At 38.2% G+C, this 22527-nt stretch overlaps 2 protein-coding genes across 2 annotated transcripts; one reads left to right on the forward strand and one right to left on the reverse strand.

Annotated features, from left to right (window-relative positions):
• Positions 1-4730: 4730 nt before the first annotated feature.
• On the forward strand, positions 4731-6407 carry cdkn2aipnl (CDKN2A interacting protein N-terminal like). The gene is made up of 3 exons (XM_042499858.1): positions 4731-4960; positions 5891-5996; positions 6095-6407. The coding sequence occupies exons 1-3, from the start codon at positions 4749-4751 to the stop codon at positions 6101-6103; spliced, it is 327 nt and encodes a 108-aa protein (XP_042355792.1). The 5' UTR covers positions 4731-4748; the 3' UTR covers positions 6104-6407.
• A 2287-nt stretch (positions 6408-8694) lies between these two features.
• ube2b (ubiquitin-conjugating enzyme E2B (RAD6 homolog)) lies at positions 8695-20404 on the reverse strand. The gene is made up of 6 exons (XM_042498806.1): positions 20234-20404; positions 13782-13862; positions 12963-12988; positions 10570-10659; positions 9234-9322; positions 8695-8968 (listed from the first exon to the last, which is right to left on the reverse strand). Exons 1-6 carry the CDS (start codon positions 20275-20277, stop codon positions 8840-8842), a joined length of 459 nt encoding a protein of 152 aa, XP_042354740.1. The 5' UTR covers positions 20278-20404; the 3' UTR covers positions 8695-8839.
• Between the last annotated feature and the right edge of the window lie 2123 nt (positions 20405-22527).

Below are 22527 nucleotides of genomic sequence, written 5' to 3' on the forward strand. Positions count from 1 at the left end.
GAAAGATCATGGTTTAGGTGAAAATAACTATCTGGTTAAGCTTAAGGAGCAATTGTGGTAAATGTTCTTCCTTTGCTCTCAACAGACAAAAGTGTAAGTCCTGCATTAAAGGGCTTTTGTCACGTGAACGTAAACATAAGTTGTTTTGGGATCGTTCATTCACTGGCGATCACTCGAAGTCCAATACAGTTGTCCTCCTGTTGGTGGGTTTGGTCGTTTGTGGGTCTTCAGGTGACTGAAGAGTCCCGTTCTCCTCACAGTAACCTTGATATCCACAGACACTCTACGGAGTGGGTTAATCCTTTATCGTTGGCACTCCCCCAGGACTCCGGCTGAAAAGGCTACCTGTTGTCTGTGTGTTTCCCAATTACAGTTTTCTCCTGAGTAAGCATACATTAGGTGACTCATCAAGAACGGCTGTCTGCCAGAGCTGGCTGGAACGCAGTGTATTATTTCAGCATCAGTGTATATTTCAGGCTGAGTGAGAGGGGGAGAGCGAGGCCATAAACCTAATGGGTTAGTTCACTCAATAAAGCAGTGACTTGTATGACTTGGAAGCTGCCCAAACTACAACATACTCAGTGCCACTGGCGGTTTTTCTGGGGGAATTTGAGAGGAGGTGAAAGTGTGTTTTTATGTGTACTTACTTGCGTGTTTCCTTGTCTCTCTCAGACTGACTGATGAGGAGAGAAAACAGAGAACAGTCTGAGTAGAGAACATTTTAGGGACCGTGCTTAGAGCTGAAATTTAGCAGTTAAAGTAAAGGTTAAGAATGTATAAATGAGTGTTTATTTGTGTACATATCTGCATGTATGTGCAACTACCTGTTCAGTGCACAGACACTGTGTGCATCCAGTGTGCAGTGGAAAGCCTCAGACAGACTCATGTTTCTGCGTTAACTGAGTTTGGTCATGTCTCTCTTCTCTGCGGTGTGATGGTGAAACATTTGATTCAGATCGTCAGGAGAGTTCGGCCTGTTGGAAAGAAGTTTTGTTACCACTAACAGTAAACTGACACTGTGTGGAAATACAATTACAATGTTCAGAGCTCCATGGAAAACAGGATGAAGCTGAAACATGTGGGAGACGTTTAAGAGTGGAGTAATTTAAAAACCAACAGCATTTTTCAACATCTTTTTCTCAAAATAACACCTACAGGACACTTTTTATTATAGTCTGTCTGATGCACAGAGAAGTGCTTTTTGTCATATATTTCCTGCATTTGTTTTGTTGTTGTTTGTTTTGTGTTGGGTTTTTTGGGGGGTTGATTTGAAAGTGAAATCACAATTTCAAAAAGTGTTTAAAATTTAGAGGGATTTAGTGGCATTGAGTGGTGAGTATGGCACATTGCAACTTGCTGAAACTTCTCCCTGTTAGGATTCCTTTGGTGTTTTTTTATGAGTTTTTCACCAGGAGCTGAATTATCTCCTTCTCTGAAACAAATGCACCCGACAATTTAAACCTGTAAAAACACAGAATAAAGCATGTTTAAAAAGCATGTTTCACATTAAGGTGTTTTACTAATCCTGCTCATCACAGATGGGCCTCTTACTACAGTGGTCGATGCACATGGATGGCCCTATCTAGAGCCAGTGTTTGGTTTTTCCATTCCGGATTACTGTAGAAACATGACAGTGCATCATGGCGAACTCCGTGGATGAGGACCCATTAATGTTAAAACTGATGCAGAAGGTAATAATGCATAAAATCTCATCTGGGCTTTATATTTTTGCCTCTAGTTTAGTCCATCAAGTTAAGGTTCACTTAACCAGCATGCAGATTTTTTAGTCAATGTGTTTTACATTCACAGTGACTCAAATTCAAACTAAGAGTTCACCGGTGACTCACAAGAGCAGCCTGTAGAGTTCGGTATCTGATTCTGGAAGTAGTGTTCAGTATTTATACCTCACTGGCTGCATAGCTTTATATGTGGAGAATGAATGCCGTACATTTCTAAAGGTGAGACAGTCCTTTTGTCAGCACTCATGAATGTTTCTGTCAGGTTGCACATTAAAGGAACTCCTGTCTGGATCTGCACAGACATTATTTCATCTCTGCATGTTTGACTGTTGTTCCAACCTGCACAGTTTCTCTTTAGTTGTGTCTCCACTGTTCCCTTAAAAACTGCTGGGAAACTGATTCCTGGTGTTTCACAAAGGATTTTATAAAACAAATATTAACTGTTTGTAAGATTGGTGCTTCTCTTTTAAACCAAATCATCAATTTTATATGTAGGACATTATTTAGAATTTAGCCTTTACGTACTTATTGTACTTTTTTTATTTTTTATACTGTCATAATGAAAACAATGACAAACATTCTCACTTTTTTGCAATAATCTTCTCAATTAAGTGCATATGGAAACTTCCATTGTGTCTAATTAAGTTTATATTTTAAAACAGAAATAATTATTTTGCAGATGTCTCTGATTGATTATTTATTTTCCCTGCAGAATATTAGGCTGACAGATAATTGGATTTGGAAAAAAAAAAAAGTATTTTGTTGGTATTTAATTCCTTCTAGGCCCTTTTTCTATTCCTATGTTTCTGTCTGTTACAATGATGAACATAAGACATTTTGACATCATGTGCAGTTAAATCAGTTTTCAGTTTTTTTGTAGAAACAAAACCGGCGAGCGTTCTGTGTGTCTGTCCATCTGACTTCATGTTGGCATGCTTTCCTCTGGAATCCCTCTGCATATCAATGACTTCATGTCAAAACAAGCCCCAAATCCCTCTCTGCTGTATGTGTGTATGTGTGTGTGTTTGAGAATCTCACAGGGGTTAGTTCAAATATCTGCGTAGCAAAAATGAAAGCAGACTGCGTGTGTGTTTGTGCATATCTGTGAGCCTGACTGACTGTCCATAAGCCTCTTTACATAGGCTGGAGGTTAAAAGTCTTAAAGTCCAGCGTTTTTCTCTGATCATATTCCTGGCAGGCTGGTCAAGTGCAGAGAAGGATGTCGCTCAAGTGGGAAGAAGGCAGAGAAATGAAAGTAAGTGTGTGTGTGCGTGTGTGCTGCAGACATTTCACCACCACTCTACCTGCTTTGTGAATATTATATCTTCTGGCACAGCAAGAAACACAGAGAGATCAAGCTGGAGGGAGGAGGAAGAAGCCTAAAGCTGTGTTGGCTCACCTGCAGTCTGCAGTTATTCAATGTTTCTCAGTGACAGCTTTAGAGTCAGCGAGGGGCTACTGCTTTAATTTTAGCACAATACAGTGGGCCTTTTTCACAGCAGACATTTTGACATATCACAGCAAGAAAAAGCTCTGGTGTAATTAGTAACAATATGATGATCTGTTCCATTTGGGTGAGCTAAGTCACTGTTATGGCTCACTGAGACACTTACAGGACAAAATATCTTCTGTGCATTGCATATTCTAATTTTAATCAGCTATGACAATATCAGCTGGTTATCTTAACACATTACAATATCCAACAGACACTTATAAGTGGAGGCCACCAGTATATGACCTATAACAAGTGATGACACTTAAATGTCCACTGTGCAGTATTTAGGGGGCTATATTGGCAGACACGGCCTATGGTACGACAAGTGTTTTCTTAAGTGTATAATTACCTAAAAATTTAAATTGTTGCGTTTTTGTTACCTTAGAATGAACCATTTATGTCTGCATAGGGAGCAGATTCTCGTCATGTTGCACCGCCATGTTAGTACAGCAGCCCAGAACAGACAAACCAAACACTGGCTCTAGATAGAGACATGCACATTTTGATGTTGGCCAGCGTAGTTAGCAGCACCTGCGGAGCAAGAGGATCGGAAAACACAGAAATGTCAAGACCTGAAACTGCTTTATTCAGTGTTTTTACTAGTTTAAATGACAGGATCCGTTTTTCTTAAAAGGAAGAGACCTCACGTTAGGATCGTAAGGTTCTAACTGAGTTATATTCTCATTCTGTGACAACTTATTATGTGAGGTGTTTTTTTTAAGGTATGTGATTAAATCTAAAATGACCATGTCTTTGCCATCACAGCTTCTAAAATTCACTTCTTAAAACCCCTTTGTACAGACTTTCTTTTAATGTCATCTTATAATTAGTTTTTTTATGTATCTTTTATTCTGTCTTGATCCTGCTTATTATTATTATTTTTATTAGTATTATTATTAGCATTTATATATTTATTTCATATTTATTTAACCTTTATTTAACCAGGAATAGTCCCATTGAGATTCAGAATTTATTTCCCAAGAGTCACAAAGAATTTCACATAAAAGAACAAGCAGACTAAACACACAACAGCAAAAGTTCAAACAAACAGCATAAAAAATCACACACAGGTAACAAAGTTAAAACAATTAGCAGCATTCAGAAACCTATCCTTTGCATTCAGTGTCCAAAAGGTCCTTAGTCCTGGTTTTAAAATCTACCAGGCTGATAAAAGAGTCTAGTTTAGGGTGACTCTGCAGCTGACACCAAGATCTGATCTGTGATAATCTGTGTTTAGTATCTGTATTTTGTTATTGTATTTTTCTTGCATGTTTCTGCCTCTAATTTTTGTTTTCCTTAATTCTGCATTAAGACTGGCCTTTGTACAGCACTTTGTAAACTCTGTGTGAAAGGTGCTATATAAATTGGGGTATTATTTTAAGGTATTGCAGGTCGGTGGCGCTCAGCTGCGCCGCTGTGTGGCGCTGTTTGAAACGCGCTACACTGAAAAACAACCTCTGGGACGCCTCGCAGGAAGGAAGTTGCTCTCGTTGACTCTACATTAGAAAACCAAGATGGCTAACCTGGACGTGGAAGATTTCATTCAACAAAACAGAGCTGTGGCAGAGCAGGTAGAAACGTTTCGAGGTTACTGGGAGAGTGAGAAACACTGGGACGCCAGGAGGGAGTTCATCCTGCGGAACATTAACGACTTCGAGGAGCCGCATCTGGACCACCTGCTCTCCCTGTCCATGGTCTGGGCTAACAACGTCTTCCTCGGCTGTCGGTGCGTAAACACAACCTGCTCTCGCGGTTACAGTTTAGTACAAATGCGCCCTTATTTGACACGTGTTTGTGTTATTTTTTTAACCTGAGCTGGGGGAGATAAAAACCGCTCCGCAGTCCCGAGTGTTTAGCTACAGTTGCAGAGTTTAAGCTAACGGTCCGGAGCTCAGTTTCAATGAAGCCGTTTAAGTTCATGTTCGGTAAACTAGCCAAATTAATAACTTATTTATCACAACTGAAGTCGTTCCTCTTCTAAAATTTAGATATATAGTATGATATAACTTATGAAAGTCCACAAAACTCACCTTTGTGCGTTGTGTTGTATGTTTTTGCAAGTATAGAAGTCTTCTTCGTGTCACTCTCAACTCAGCCTGGCTCACTGCTGCCCCCTGTGTCCGGACAACGGCAAAGCAAATTAAACAAATTGGCTCGTGAGACTGCGGTTGCTTTTTTTAAAAAAATCAAAATGCTGATAATTATGGACTAATAAGACTTATTAAAGTCAAAGCTATCTGTGCCAAAAATTGCATAATGATATTAAACATTTTGACTTTGGCCTGTTTAAAAAAACAGATAATGGCCTCATGGCCTAAATAAATAAATAAAAAAAAAAAACATGAAAGATTAATTATTATGATTTTTTTTCACTGCTACACAGTAAATGCCTTTGTAAGTGATCCGGAAACTTGGTCTTTCACAATAATCTTATTATGTAAGATACTTTTGTTGCTTTGCTTCATCTTATTTTATTTTAATGTCTAAAAATATGTGTTGGACTATGGTCTCAAATATTTGTATAACTGTAGCAGCACAAAACTGCCAATTGAATTATGTCAGTCAACTATCAAAATAGTCGTAGATCAATTTTCTTTCAAGCCTGAGTAGTCGTGGGTCATTATATTAAAGGAGCATTTCTTTTCACCAATGGCAGGTACAGTGCAGAGCTTTTGGAGAAAGTGAAGGAAATGGCTGAGGGCATCATAGTGGAGGACGCACCTGTCTTCAAGACAAGAGATGAGATTGTTAAGAAGCAACAGGTACGTCTGTGGACACACACACACACACACACACAAACACAAACACAGATATGATTACAGAGAAATTCCTTCATGAGTTCCTCTCTCTTCCATCACAGGGTCGCTGACTGGCTCATGCGTGTCGGATTAAGCATGAAGACTGATGGACTCGGCTGTTATGTACTGTACAGGCTGTGCTTGTAACAAGACGGACTACATTTCACATGGTTTTACAATCCTGCACTGTTTATCGCGGATGTAAGCAATGTGAACATCAAAAAGTGTTTTATCAAAAGCAGAAAGACTGTTAGTCAGCATTTACTTGTGTAAAGAGATCAAATATGTGGGAGCTTCACTGCTCGTTTATTTTCACATTTTTACTTTGTACTTGTGTTTGTTTTTTTTTTTAATAAATTCAGATGACACATGCAACTGGATCTTGTCATAATGTTGTGGTTAAAGAATAGAAAAAGACTTTCTTCTCAGGGATTTTTTAAAATCCCTTTATAAAAGATATATCATGCTGATTCTGTGCCATTAAGATATTTTTTGTGAATAAACAATCCATGGAGGACATAACATTTTTCTTATCACTACTTCAATGCTCTGTAACATAATATTTTCGACTGTGTTTTTTTTTTGCTGCTTAATAGTCAAATTGGTTGAACAAAACAAACCAGAACATTTATGTAGTTTTCTCAGTTTTGGGTTGTTTTTGCATCTTTCTTAATACTATTCAGAAAAGAATTTAGATTATTTTCCTTCCTAAAAGTGACAATCTAACCATTTCTGAGCACAAAGCCAACCCTGATCATGACAGGAAGGAGAGGAAATTGTATTAAATTAACAAATTAAAGGTTGTAACAAACAGATTAAAGATTGGTTTTAAGAATAAAAACAAAATTTCAGTAATTACTCAGTTTCACCCACAATAGCAGACAGTGAATGTTACTTGCAATAAAATAGAAAAACTGCATTAATGGGAGAACAAATTAAGTTCAAATGTTTTTTGATATAAACACTGCGATGAAAAAAAGCGCAAAAAAATACAAACTGTCTCAAACTCTGAAAAATGTGTTTATTATGTTTATACAGCATATTGTTATAAGTATACATTTTTTGTTTTTAATTCACAAAATCTTTATAACATATCCCTTCTGCTTTTTAGGTATAATAATTTGCTAGCCACAATATGACCTTTACTGTCTCAGAAAAAAAGGAACTCTGTTTTGTGACTGTCTTTCGTGGATTATTTAGCTGGAGTTGGGCAGGGTTAACTCATGACTTCATACTCAAGTGGTCTTTTAATTGTGTATCACATACAATTAAAAAAAGGAGACAAAAAGCAGGCATGAAAACAACTTATGCCTTTGGGAAAACAGTTGATGTCCCACTGTTGAAACAGAGCTGCGTGCGAGTGCGGTCTTCCCCGCAGCAGTTTGCTCTGTCAGTCTTATTAACTGTTTTCGTTTAGAGCAAAAAAAAAAAGACTGGACTGCTTTTATCCTCTGCTCATTTGTTAATTTAAATGTCATCTGTGTCATTTTAAGAGAAGGATCAAAAGCACTGACTCTTCATTCAGGCTGACACGCGTCACAGGCAACAAAGCATTCGGAAGTTGTTTACTTTCTGTGGCGAACGGAATAGGAAAACCGCGTGGGCACGGGCTGAAGATGAACACTATCTTTAGCTCTGCATTTATTTTCGATTTTCTGAGTTAGAAAACTAGCACAACAGAACAAACATATAGGAATAAGTCAAGTTATTTCTACCAACTTCATACTGATTCTAGTTGCCTTTAATAGCCTCATACTTGCTAGCCCCGTCGTTCAAGCCACGCTCGCCATGATAAACGCACCATAATAACATCATATAGCAACACCATTCAACAAAATCTTCAAGCACTGTTGAACTCCTAAGCTCTACAAACATTTTGATAACAAATACAGACACTGGGACATAGAACAACAGCGGGAAGATTGAATCAAATGTCAATTGCAATAAATATATGATTTCCTTGGCTCTGCCGGGATTCCCGCATCCTTTTCAACCACACCGTTTGGATCCACGGTCCAACTTTATCCTGTCCCATCCTGGTGTTAATATTTATTTTCTAATAACGCTCCCTCTCTAACATAATCTTCTACCACGGACCAGAAATGACTGGAATAAAAGCTCAGTGCTGCCTAGCCGGGGAGTCATGATTCATCAGTGCAAGGGAGACTTGGCGCTGTTGCAGCCTGTGACGTCTGTGAGCCCAAACCTACAACGTCTCTTAAAATAACAGAGATATGCTGAAACAGATTGGGGATCGTTCTTCATAAACTGCATCTGTGGCTAACATGGAGAGTAACGATGATACTGAATTTAAAAAGAGTTTTCTGGGTTGTTTTTTTTCTTCAAAATGTGCTAATTTGGTCATCAACCTGCCCTTTCCCAACAGCCAAGTTGAGTGCACACCAGCAGACGTTACAAAAAAAGAAAAGAAATATTTCCAAAGAAAACAAAAAGTCTGTAAAACTCAAACACTAACAGCATCAATCCAACCAAACGACAAAGATATATTACAAATTCTGTTAGCAATAACTTATTTCACATCATGCAATAAAAAAAAGTAAAATTAAGGACAAGAGACACAAAGATAAGATTGATTCCCCCTCCCTCGGTTTCCTCAAATGTGTTGGCAAGCAAGTTAATGTCCTTTCTGGTTTGGTTGTTCTCTTGATCTTTTTTTCAGGGTGGCACTTGAGTTCTTCTGATATAGTTGCTGTTTTTTTTTTTCTTGATGAGGTAAAAATGAAAGACTGAAGTACGGGGATTATGAAGAGAGGGTGGTGGAGAGGAAGGATTAGAGAGTGAGAAGCTCAGACGTCCACCCAGCTCTGCTCCACGATGGCCGTCACCCTCTTCTCGTACTCCCTCTTGTTTTCCTGATAGAGCTGTGCGGCCTGACTGTTGGCTGGGCTGTTAGGGTTTGGCTCATCCAGCAACGACTGCTCGAAAAAAAAAGTGAGAAAAGTGATGAAAATATCCATATGTCCTCTGTCTTATCAGCATTAAATAACCAGGACAGATTCTCTGACTGGGTTGGACTACTGATAAATGTACCTGAATACAACTCATAAAGCAAAACTTATACTAACTCAGAATTTGTTCACATTTTTAACACGTTTCCCCTACCTTCTGTTAAACTAAAACATCACTTCATTTGATAATTCTGCAGGTGTGCTTTCTTTAAAGGCAGAAAAAACAACCAACCTGGATTGAGGTGAGTATGGACGACACATCGTACGTGGGGCTCCAGCGGTTCTGAAGGATGTCTAAACATATACTGCCATCTGCGTAAACTGGTAAACAGAGAGAAAACACAGTCTAGCATCAGAGCGCAAAATTTAACGGAATTCTCTGAAAATTGGCAAAAGAAAAAATGCATGTTAATGTGCTTTTTGATCGACTGCTATAAGATACAGTAGGTGGCACGAATACTAAGAACAAACTATACACAGATCTGCCATGTTTTCACATTGCAGTTGACTGCAGCATTGCAGAAAAAACAAAGCAAGTCGCCAGTAAATAAGAAGAGCTTATGATCTGGTGGAATTGCCAAATACAAGACACAAAATGAAGTGATAAAACTTGTAAGCCAAGCCTTTCAACATCAAATGTAAATCCATCACAATGGCTGTACAAAATCTTAAAAAGAATCTATTACTTCACTGATTTAACCTGCTAAATTTATTTCAGTCATGGACTGGGAAAGGAGATGAATGGGAGGAAGCAGCTTGAATAAGGAGGAACTTCAAGCCTTAAGACAATGGAGGAACAAACTGTGCAAAAAGGGTACTATACTTCATACAAACAAATGTTGAAGTTAGCTCCAGGGTTCATACAGACAGAGGCAAATCAAATTCAGTGATGTTTTACTACTTTTTCAAGCACTAATTTTTATTATCAAAGTTAGAATTGTTTTCTCCACAACCATCTGTTGCCAGGGAATTGTTCAAATCCAAAAACACATGCTAACAGGGCCTAAAATTAACTCATTAGTAATATAATATAGGAACCAAGAATAAATAAATAAATAAACAAACAGATTTTTTTTGTTGTCCCATCAATAGTTAGGCAAAAATGCCTGTTTTTTAACACCAAATTATAGCTCAAACTCATGCTCCGTTGAAAGGTTTTGCAGACTAGCAAACATTTTGGTGCCGACTATTTACGGGCATTTACCAAGCCGTTGGCACACAGATCTCTTACAGCTCATATGGCATTTGAAAACAATTGCAAGCATGGCTGTTCTTGACTTCCTCATTTAAACATTTATCTAATATGTTCCAAAAAGAAATTATGATTCTGTTCTCCTCTAAATTATATTTAAGTACTTTATAAAGGACCAAGTTATAAAACGTCTGATTACCAAGGTATTCCAGTACTTAAATTTCTGAGTGTCAAATTAAGTACTTGAAGCACCTCAAGCATCTTGTACGAACCCTGTGGCTATGAATAAAGTGAGGGCAGACGTTAATTTCCATTTTCAAATCCCTGGTTCGAATCTGTGAATGTGTGAGTGTGTTAGGGCAGCTGTACCGCTTACCATTTGGGTGAAACATTCTGGAGACAAACCGAACTGTGGGAGGCTTGTTTGGGTACTCCTCTGAAAACTCTATCAGCAGCTTAAACGTTCCTGCAGAGAGACAGAGACGGAGGAGGAGGAGGGCGAAAGACAGAGCGACAGAAAGAGAGCGAGGGGGAGAGTGTGTGAGGGGTGCACACAAGTAATTTTGTGAGGAGAATACAGATGTGAAGGATGGAGGGGGTCGGAGAAAGCGAGAGAAACAATTACGTTTCTAAAAATACAGGCGGCTCGACCAGACAGAGGACCTAATCCTTCACTGAGGCAGAGATGTCGACTCTGCAGGCTAAAAGGAGAATAAAGGAGAGCGAAGCCTAACAAGAGAAAACAATAAACCCTGAGTCAGCGCTTCTCATGCCTGACCTAAGTCATAATTACAAAAAAAGTGTGTATGTGTGCATTAATATGTGCGTGTCTCTTGCCCTGATGTATTATACTGCAGAGCTGCAAGTTTGTCACCAAGTGAACACACCTAATTAATGTTCAGCTACTCAGTGACTGCTACTGATGCCAGCCATTCATTTAAAGAGGTGAAGAAAACGTAATTATACGATTGATACAGATCTGAGTAAACACACATAGCTTAGCTATATGTCACTGACTGTAAAGAAGTCCACCTGTACGCTATTTTCAATTTAATGTTAAACACCTTGAAAATATTGGAGTCTGTTATGAGTTTTTGTTGTTAGCTCATTAAATTCTTGTTGTAATAAATCAATGATTATGAGGTTTAAAAAGAAGACTTGCAGCTTTAAATTGAGCGGTACTAAAATCCAGATCAGGTGGAAACTGTAGGAATTATAAATTATGAATTGTAGATCAGTCAGTACTTTGATTTATTACCTTCACTGATGATACAAAGTAATCATGTTATCAGTCTACAAATTTCTGTTGTTCAAGTTAATAATTCAGAGCATACTGTAATTTAAGACTATAGCCCTCTGCACATGGGACTGATATCACCGAGGGACCTTACAGTATATGATTTAGAAATTACCTCCACGTCTTTGTTGCGCTGGGCACTCACAAAGGATGAGCAACGTCTGTATTTTACACAAAATTACTTATTATAGCCAATGGATATGATGCACACAGTCATTTGTAACTCCACTCTGCACAACACAGAAACCCTTCAGAGCACCACCAGCAGTGGTTTACAGCAGTAACCTCTTTTTTCTTTTAAGCCTGCGTTATTGCCATTAGTCATCCATCTTATCATCTTTTGAGATTTTGCCCTTCAGATTGATTTGAGCTTGCTCTCTCTGCAAACCTGTCTCCATGCTTTTTAGCAGGATGATGCCTCCATGCCTGCACTCAAAATGCTGTCAAAAATTTTCATTTCTACAAGCCAACATGGCCACTGTAATTCTCTACTGGGAAAGAGGCAGAAATGAGGCGCAAAGAAAACGGAAAACCAAAATGCAACATCAAATCACAAAGATGCTGATTCACAAAGGAGCTGTAGTAATATTACATGAACTCTGTGTTTGGCAGAATATGGTAGGTAATTTGAAGTGGAATTTTTACTTGAAAAATAATGTGCATGGCAGATTTGCACGATTAAGATCACAGACGACACCTGACATTATTACAAATTAGCAGAAGTCCCCATGTAATCCTCGTCCTGTGTGAATCGGGTTAAGAGTATTAAGAGTTTGGTATAGAGTCATGTTTATGCTTTAGGTCGTTAAGTGCTTGAACATTAATCTGATTATTTTATTGGCTGTTGCGTACATTTCCCACATAAGGTGCCAAATGTATGCAACAGCCAATAAAATTGATTGATGTAAGAAATGATTGAAAATAGAAAATATATTTTATAAAGATTTTAACTGGATAATCTAGCCCTTTGACACTGTCCCACTGCCGTGCACAAACATAATCAGAAGGGTCAAAGGTTGTAAACTCATCGTCATCGTTTCATTTCAAATCAAATGTGTATGCAAAGTCATAACCTCTGAAAAAAAGTCAGTTCGCAAAATGCATTGTAACTTTATTTAGAGCATGTAAACTTATTATTACAAAGTTGAAAAAACGTTTCAATGAAATCATTTAAAACCCTTTTTAGAGGTTTTCTCTCCAGTTTGTGGTCATTTTATCACAGTGTTTTTCTGAAAAATATCAATTTCAGGTTTGGGAATGTTTTTGTGTGTGATTTTTGATTGCTCAGGTGTGTATCCCACCATCAGTTTTATAGCAAATACCCAGAAGGCTGTAATAGGTAGTATGAATAATGCACCTCCAAAATAATAACAGAGCAGGAGAAAGTTAAATCAAACTCAGAGCTTTGGATAAAAAGTGCTCCCACTGAGGCGGCACTTTATGGACAAGATGAATCAAAATGGAGAACTTACCGTCTTCAAACGGTGTTCCCACAGGCCTGCACAAGGCAAAGAGAGAGACAAACAAAATTATTTCCAAATTCCAAAAAATCCCCAATGCTACCAATTTGGCTTGTAGGGGAAACATAACCATTACCATCTATCCTTCAAGGACTTGCTCTGCACAGACACAAGAATCTTTATTTACTCAGCTCCTCACATTCACACAGTCTGTGTAAAGAGGCCAATTAAACCAGCTGCCCAATCATTTAACATTGCTGGCAGCTTCCTCTTTGACTTTGAATTAGGTGAGGACTATTAGCAAGTTCTATTTTAAACCCAAGTGTGTTGCTTTGGTTTGATTTTGTGGCACGTTGTTGCTTCTTGTCGAGTTTTCAATTACTTTCTAGTATTGCTTGTGCTCTGGATGTTTTATTAGTTTTTGGTTTGAGTTTTGAATTTCATAAAAATCTGTAAGCCCTTGTTAAAAAAGCATGTTTCTTATTGCTCTTACATGAGTCATTCTACTTCAAACTGCACCTCCTGAAAAAAGTCACAATTTTAGTTTAGTCCGTATTGAGGGTTCTTTCCTTTCTTGCTCCCCTTCCTTAAACTCCACCCCCAACAGCGTCTCCCAGCCCGTTCTTCCATCAAACACCCACTGTGTTTCCACCTGCTGATTTTCCAGACTGTTCTGTGTAACAATCAGTGCTACAATCAGAATTTCTTTTTATTTCTAAAGCTGGAGAACAAGAATGCAAAAGGGTGGCTGGGTTGGAGGACTCTGTGCATTACAATCACAGTGGCACACTAAAGACAGCAGGGTGGAGTTGGATTTAGAGCATGACTCACCCAAAAATAACTGCGTTCCAAAGCATGATGTTGTTCTCTGATGGTGCTCCACTCACACCGGTGGGAGGATCTTCTTGAAGTCTGGGTTAGATGGAGAGAAAGAGATGCAGGGAAGGGAGATGGGCATAAAGAAAGAGGCAACAGAAAGACAGAGGATGACAGATGGATAGACAGCAAGAAAGAGAAACAAACAAAGAAGAACAGCAAAAAAGACACAAACAAAAGGCAGAAGGAAGAGAGGCAGACAGAAAAAAGGGAGACAGTGAAAATAAACGAGGAAAAATTGGGAGCAAAAAGAGGCAAACAGAGATAAATGAAAATATAAAAGATGAAAAAAAATGAGGATGGAAAAAGAAGAAGGAAAACAGAGAAGGGGGAGAAAGAAGAAGAAAGGGAAGTAACATTAAGATGGGAGAGAGCGTGAGGATTTTAATTAACACCTTGACTGCAGGATAATTATTAGTCAAAACACGAACCGCTGTATCAACATGACTTAGCAGACAGCCAGGCTCGCAGGATCAGCTGCACACTGCCCATCCTGCTGTCACATGTCACTTAACATAAGCTGGTATCATTGACTCTCCTCTAAAGCACTACTATACCATGATCTGAGCATCACCCCCTAAGAGCTTTAGTAAACGATACAACCCTCACCTGAAATAACCTCTGGCTAACATTAACATGGTCAGGCTACCCGGATAAACCACAAACAAATATACAAACCAAAAGACAAAGGAGAGGCACCCTGATGTTGTCAATTAATGTTTGTTTTGTTATTCTGAATCACTGATCTATAAGAAATTCTGATGACCGAATTGGAGCCCAGCCCATGAAAGCTCTGGACACACAGTGTGTGTTCGTTTCCCAAGAAAAACAATCTGGTGCAGAGGAGGTGATGTGTTTTACATTTGCAGCAGCAGCAGCAGCAGCAGCAGCACCAGTGTGCTTAGAATGAACAGAGGAGCTTAACAGGAAGCAGGACAGACAAAGACAGGTCATCGAGAAAAACTCAAACTAGTAGAGTTAGCTCAATTTCCAGTCTTGCCAGTCTGGTGTATGAGCTTAAACTGGTTTGATTTGCATACCAGATGAACTGCCATGTGTCATTATGACACATTCTGGCTAATTAAAAAGTAGCCTACATCAACAATCTGTGACGATGGTGTCACAGCGCTAAATCCAACTTGTATTGCGTTAGCAATATTAATGAACACACCAACATGTTTAACATAACGTTATGGGTTGTTTTTTTTTATAAAAAGACTAAAGGGGCCGCTTGTGACAGGCTGTATGCAAATTAATGCCATGCTGAAACAAGCAACAGGGAGGAGATCACTTTAATAGAGATGGAACAGGGGAAGATGCACACGTTGTTTTTGTTTACTTCAAAGTTTGCGGGGATTTTTGACAAGAAAAACATGGCAGTTAGTCTTTAAGAAAACTGAAACTGTGATAATATGGCAACATTTTGGATCTGGAACCGACAAAAGAGGGTTAGGTGACTTAACTCTTACATAGGCTCTCTCGGTCTATACAACTCCATTTATACCCAGCTGGATAAAAACAGAGAAAATCCTGATATCAGAGAACCTGAAACTAGCAAATGTTTGTCTTTTATGCATGAAAGAAATGGTATTACTGCAAATCTTAATAGTTGGTGATTAATCTTTTGATGAATTTAAAGTTAGACATTTGCTACAGTTTCAATACATGTTAATTTAGGAACATGACATGGGTATTTTTCTTAATTTTTTGGCATTTACATGCCAAGTGATTCGTCTCAGGATAACCAAAAAATAATAATATTAATGGTTTACTCATTAATGAAAATTATCATTAACTCCAGCTTCACAAAGAAATCAGCCCACAGCTGTTTGACTGATAAGGTCTCTGCGAATTGCAGCACAAAACTGCCACAGCAACAACTGCCTAGCAACAAAGACGTCAACAAATCAAAACACGCAGATGTCGCAGGCCAACAATTTAAAATCGAGTTTCCGACAGCAGTCTCCGGTTTGTTAAACTATTGATCAGTGTGGGCTATGAAACAGGCACACATGGCAAATAAAAGCAGAACCTAGAATAGACTACAATTCACTCTGCTGGGTCCCTTGCTGATACTCAGAGTAGATTACTGTGTCACGTTAAAGGTCTTGCTTCAGATCACCAATGCATGTAGGCCAGGTCCAGAATCACCACAGACTATTTAGCCTACAATCCCACTCCAAGTATAAAAGCTGATATAATAAGGGCTTACAGCTATAAAGCAAGGTAGGCTGATTTGTGTGTCTGTGTGTGGATGTAGATCCATGTCTAAGTCCCTCGCTGCAGACAGACCCACTGCAATTAACCTCATTTACTGTAATCTGCCTGAGCTCTCTACTGGTGGAGGGAAGCTACTAAACTTCAGCTCGAGATAGACTAATTGTTACTTCATTTTACTTGGAAACCATGGATTACTGACTAGTGTGCGGATAGCAGATATATATTATATTTTATATATTTTTTATTTTTTCTCAGTTTGTGTGGGTGTGGATTATGGGGTGCTATGTGATAGCACATTTTGATAACAAGATGAAGTAATTGGTTGATAAATCAATTGATATTCAAATAAATTATCAAGAAAAAAAAACTGCTAACCATTCTCTCATTGGCTTTTCCAGTTTTACACCCTTGTTAAAAGAATAGCCTGGGATTTTTAAAGCGGGGCTGTATGAGATACTTGTGTGTTTTCAGTGTATTACATGCAGTAGCCGGTGTGCAGAAACAGATGAGGCATGCGCCCCACAGCTCAACATTGCCACGCTGTATAAAGGGATTGATATCAAAACGTTTTTTAGTCACTTTATATTAGGCCAGCCTAAAAATACAATACCAGTCTGAATGGACGTTGTATTGAGTGTTTTCAACATAAAGTTTCAGTCGGGTTGTGTAACAGCCACTAACAGCACTTTGTGACCCCAACAGCTGACCTCTTAATACTCTTAATATAGCGTCCACTTTGATAAATATTGTTTTTTTTAGTTGAGTCTTTTTTAAAAGAGGCTAAAATACATTCTGAGCATACCGACCGCTAGCTACTGTATGTAACACATGCACTGTATGTATGGACATAACTCAAAATTTCCTGGAATTTACAGGCTGAGAAATTAATCAGCAGAATTGAATTTAATAATGAAATAATTGTTAGCTGCAGCCCTAGTACAATTTCTGTACCCAAAACAGTAAATGCAGTCAAGGAAACCCTTCATGGCATGCAGTCAACTCAGTAACTGACATACAACTTCTGTAACTAGACTGCCTGTTCAAGGTGGGAATATCGTGCTGTTATACTGTGTCTCCGTTATACTGTGTCACTGTTCTGTATTTAAGGTACGATTTCAGAATGGGGGGGGCAGGGTTGTCTCACCTTTAATCTGCCCTGAGAGTTAGTAACAGCGCCAAACAGTGTCTGATGTCTCAAAGAAGGACAGCAACCATGAAAGTCCAAAAACTGGATAAAACAAATTGAATTTGGAAGTTCCTTGCCCTCCCAGCAGAGGATGAGATTAGCCGCCATATAACAGAGAAGGTGAATGCTTGCTGTTATGCCATATTAATGCCATTTTTATTGTTCAGAAAGTAATTATATTCCATGTCACACAAAAGAACGACGCTGTTATGTTAAATGTCACGCTGCATTTGGTTCTGCTGTGCCTGCATGCTATTTAAAATGACACACTCAAGTGGCATGATGCCACCGTTGTTCTGGTTCTGGTTCTGTGTGAACATGTAAAGGGGTCATAAATAAGGGACTTAACAGCAGCCCTACTGCACGATCTCTGTGTCTGCTACAAATCATCTAGCTTATTGAGCACAAACATCCAGGGTCACAGAACAACAAACAAAGTAAACTCAACACATACACTCAATGCCAGTAAGACTTTAACTGTATAAAAATAGATTTTACATTGAGGAACATGTTGCTCTAGTTTTCGTTTTATCAAACCAAACCAGACTAGCTTACAAACTGCTGTAAGATAACATAAAGCTGAGTACTAACAATCTGAGGAGCATTTAGACTGAAAAAAGAAGCAAAGGGTCTCAAAGTGTAAGGGGATGGTTGTAGGTTCCATAATGTATTTTGCTTCTAAAAAATATATTTGAGGAAGAAATGAAAGTTGTGCTTTGCTGAATATAAAATTCAGATGTTTTGGAGCAACGAAATTGCTTATTTAAGCAGTGTTTCAACACCAGAGTGTCATTTCACATACAAGTCACTGAGCAAAAACATCACACACACACACGGGTGTTGTTGTTCAATTACATAGCTCAGTTTCAAGATGCATGTTGCACAAATAATTTGACTAACAGATCAAAGAAGGAAGGTTAGGCAATATCACACAAGGCTGAGTTTAATCAGCCAGCCTTGGTGTGGACACAAAGGCTGATCCAGGAATGTGCCATTGTGTTTTCCTTGCAGCGGTGTGTTACAGTTTACCACCTGGGGACTGGCACAGCAGAGTAGAGTTACAGTGACACCTTATCTGCCCTGCTTTAACGGCTGCTCTTAGTAGAACAGCTTAGGATCTTTTTTCCACTGACAGGTGTGTGAGAATAACACACAAACACACACACAGACTGTGGACTGTGATGCCATATGGAGCAAGGTAACAGATTGGGAATGGCAGGTATTACAAGCCAAGTGTGATTCTCCCAGGACAATCTAACATACTCTTGTCTTCACAGCAAGAGTTTGGAATATAATAAACAGGAAGTGGATATTGGGCTTGTTTAAATATACCAGTACGGAATTTTTCAGGCTATAACACGAGGTGGCAGGCATATAAACAGTGATGTAATGTTACGAAGTAATATTACTTTGTTACATTACTTTGGTATTTTTTGAGAGTATCTGTACTAGTGTTGTAACGGTATGAGATTTCCATGGTAAGTGTCTCAGAAAGTACTGCATTTTTATGGTATCATGGTATCAAATATTTATTAATATTATCAGGCTACATAACCCTTAAAGGAATAAAACAGAAGGGTTATTTTTGGTTAAACAAATATTTTATTGCTGTAACTTAAACTTGAAACCATTTTTTAAATGGAAGTATATGTAAAACATGTCCGTTTTGAAAATAACTAAAAAAAATCATTCATATTCTCTGTCCAGTTGCATTTTCCCCCAATACTACAGATAAGCAAATGTAAATAATATAACTGTTAACTATCATTTCATGATATACCGTCAAACTGGTACACCATTGCAACCCTAATCTGTACTTACTTGAGATTTTGTATTTCTTTCAATTCTTACTTTTACACCACTACATGTCCTAAAGAAACTGGATACTTCTCCACTACATTTACTCTAAGGATTTTACTTACTTACTACAAAATAGGGAAGAAGGGAGGAAGTAAGAAAAGGATGGAAGTACTAATGGAGGAATAGGAGGAAAGGAAAAACCAGATTTTGTTCGTTAATTCCTTTAAAGTTGTACAAAAAGACCTTGTTCTTCTTCAAGTGTTTTGTTAGGCTTGATTTTTACGGTAGGGTATGTTATGAAAGTAAACTTTATAATTCTGCCCGCTTACTCTTTTATTTCCAGCATTTACTTGTGCATTTATGTTCACTACTTTTACATAAATAAGTGTACTTTAAATATTGAAGTACAGTAAATAATAGATAGTTTAAGACTTATTCTCTGATAATATTCTAAAATGTGACTTTAACTTCTGCCAAAGTCATTTTCTCGAAAGATTTCTGTACTGTTACTCATGTGTGGCTCTCAGGTACTTCGTCCACCACTGCATATCAAGCCATCCTAAATATTGAGATGGAGCACCCCCTGATCTCACACTCTCACACACACACACACACACACACACACACGGAGTTGTACAACACCTGTGAGCCACGTTGCTCCCAGGGGGTGGATTGAAACCATTGCTGTCTGGCTGGTTGAATTTAGCTGCCTTTAAAGCAGCAGCATTTAAACCCAAAGCTTACAGACTGCACTGGGTGATTAAGATAAATCGTATCATATTTCTCTTATAATCAGGATCAGTTAAGGCAAGACAAAGGGGTTATTGAATCTTTAGTCCAGCGACATTTAGACCACCTCAGGTAACCTCAGCTAGCACCTACGCTAACAAACAAACTAGACAGGAAAAAAGACTAACGTTATCCCCTGGGTGGAAAACACTGCATAAAGCCAAAATGCCTTCTTCGGATACCGCTAAATAAAACTGACAACACACAACCATCCCCTTATCGGCCATATAGCTGCCATTTGCAGAGACAAACAAAAAACAGCACGTTTACTTCACAATTACTCCAGTCAAGCTTTATATACAATATTCTCAGCAACAGCAGCTAACGCTCGGCTAGCTTAGCAAGCTACCGCTATCAGCTAACGCTGCTAGCTACACAAACAGAAGAGAGGACTGCTAAAACGTTGCGGTACCTTTTAAAATCTCTCATAAGCCGTCTCCTCGCCGGGGTCGACATTATTCAAAATGTAATTTAAAAAAACCTAAAACAGGATCATAAACCGAATACGACCCGAAACCAAATCCGGTGTTTCTTCCGCTTGTAGACCCTTTCTTCTTCTCCCAAAACAACTGGCTAGCTAGCTGTTTCTGGTGACGTCGGTTGCTTACAGGGCTGGCAGCAGAGGTACAGCCCCTTTTATGACATAAACCGATGTTAAAAAATGTTAATTATAACGCTCCCCAAATTAAATCCAACTCTATTTTTGTAAATGTGAGGCATAAGATACACCTAATTTAACAATATTTAAAAAAAAATAAATAAATAAAAATAAATAAAATACAATATCAATATGCTGCAAGACAAACAAACCAGCAGTTATCATAAGGCATTTAAAACAGGGCTCCTGCATAAGAGAGCATAAAAGATGAGTTTTGAAAAGAAAAAGTTACATGATCTATTTTGAATATTGAAAAATCAGTAATTTTTAGAGTGGAACACATGAAAATATTATATTATCATAAAATACAATCTATTTAGTTTACCAATAAAAGTGGGAATATCTGGCATTTCTGGACAGTTTTCTGTGCAATTTTGTGTTTCTCAATCTGCATGTGAGATTCCACTTTCCATCATGACAGGTTTAAGAAAAGGAATTTATTAAACTATTAACAAAAAATAGATATTGCCGATCATTTTGGGATTTTACAATGCAACATCAGAAAACACAAATTTTCATAAAATCTTACTTCCCATGTTTGAGCATTTTTAAAGATTTTTGAAAATTTGATTTAAGTGCATTTAATTCCAGTTAAGGCCTTATTTTTAGATGAATGAATTCAATGCCTTTTAAGTCTTTTTAAGGATCTCCTGTAACCCTGATTTAAAAACATCCAAACCTTGAAGTTGTGTGATATGATGCCATTTAATATCTCAGTGTGTATCATCCTAACATAAAGACACAATCTTGTTGCAGTATTTCAGTAGGGTTTTAAAGCATTTGTGTGATACACATTTCAAGTTTTATTTGTCACATAGGCCTGTCTCTACATTGTGCAGTGAAATGTTTGTTTCCGCCTCTGGCACTGTGCTGTAATCACATCATAGCATGTAAAGCATCTGATAAAGTTACTGTAGACTTGGCAGAAAGTGTTGCAGAAATCAACCAAGTCCAAGATCACATGACATACAGCTCAATACTGTGAGTCACACACACTGAGTTAGTTAGTCCCACTGCAGGGCTTCAGTGCAATCCCACTCAAAGCTCCAGCAAAAATAACTGTCTGTTTAATCTAGATTAATCATTCTCTTGACCATTTCCACGAGCCAGTCCAGATTGCAGCTGTCAATGGACTCGCTGCCCTGTTAGCATTTCACTATTGAGAGAATGTAGGTCACACATAGACAAAAGGGCCTGACTGTGGCGTTAGTCTTTTCTGGCTCCCCCAAGAGCCAGGAATGAGAAGCATGCCCTTTATATAATGCAAAACACATTTACATGATGTGCTGCTATCTCCGCTCTTAGGGGAGGAAAATGGTTTATTTATGTGATTTCGTCACCAGTAGAAAACTTGATTTTATCAGCATTGAAAAAATAGTGAAAGAGTTTTTATTCAGGGAGGTTGATGAGGACTGAGAAACTGCTTGGATCGGGCCTTAAATCAACAATTAAACATTTTTAAGCCTCTTGAAGTAGCATTTGTTTGTTTTGTAATTCTCTGTCTGGCTGGTCCATGGAGAAAAATGTGACCCTGTGTCTGTATGTCTGTCAGTCAGAGGCTGGACAAAGGCCTGGTTTCAGCCGAAATAGGCAGGAAGAGAGTTTCACCAGTGAGCTCAGGTGCTTTTATTAGAAAGTGCATACAAATGGTACATTGCTTTCTCTACCAATAGAGACAAACCAATTCTGTTTCTCTCTAGTGTACCATCTCATAAGATACCTATATGAACCAATGTACTGTATATATGACCACAACTGAGGGAGAATTTAAGGGAAATAAATTGTGTATGAACTGCTGAATGCTTTAATAACACAGCTATGATACATTTTCCCTCTTCATTCCATGAGCTGGGTTAGAAAATGTTATTCTAGATGATGATTTTGGAGGTCATGTTTTAGTTTTTGCATTGATAACTATTGTAGATTATTTAAAATAAATCCTGAAATACTTAAAACATGCTACTTTTCTTGTGTAGACTAAAAGCTGCACTTGAGAGACTTTGAAAAACTATAAATATATTCTATCATAAAAAAATTAAAGCTCTATT

The sequence above is a fragment of the Plectropomus leopardus genome, chromosome 13, assembly GCF_008729295.1.
Source record: "Plectropomus leopardus isolate mb chromosome 13, YSFRI_Pleo_2.0, whole genome shotgun sequence".
Taxonomy (NCBI): Eukaryota; Metazoa; Chordata; class Actinopteri; order Perciformes; family Serranidae; genus Plectropomus; species Plectropomus leopardus.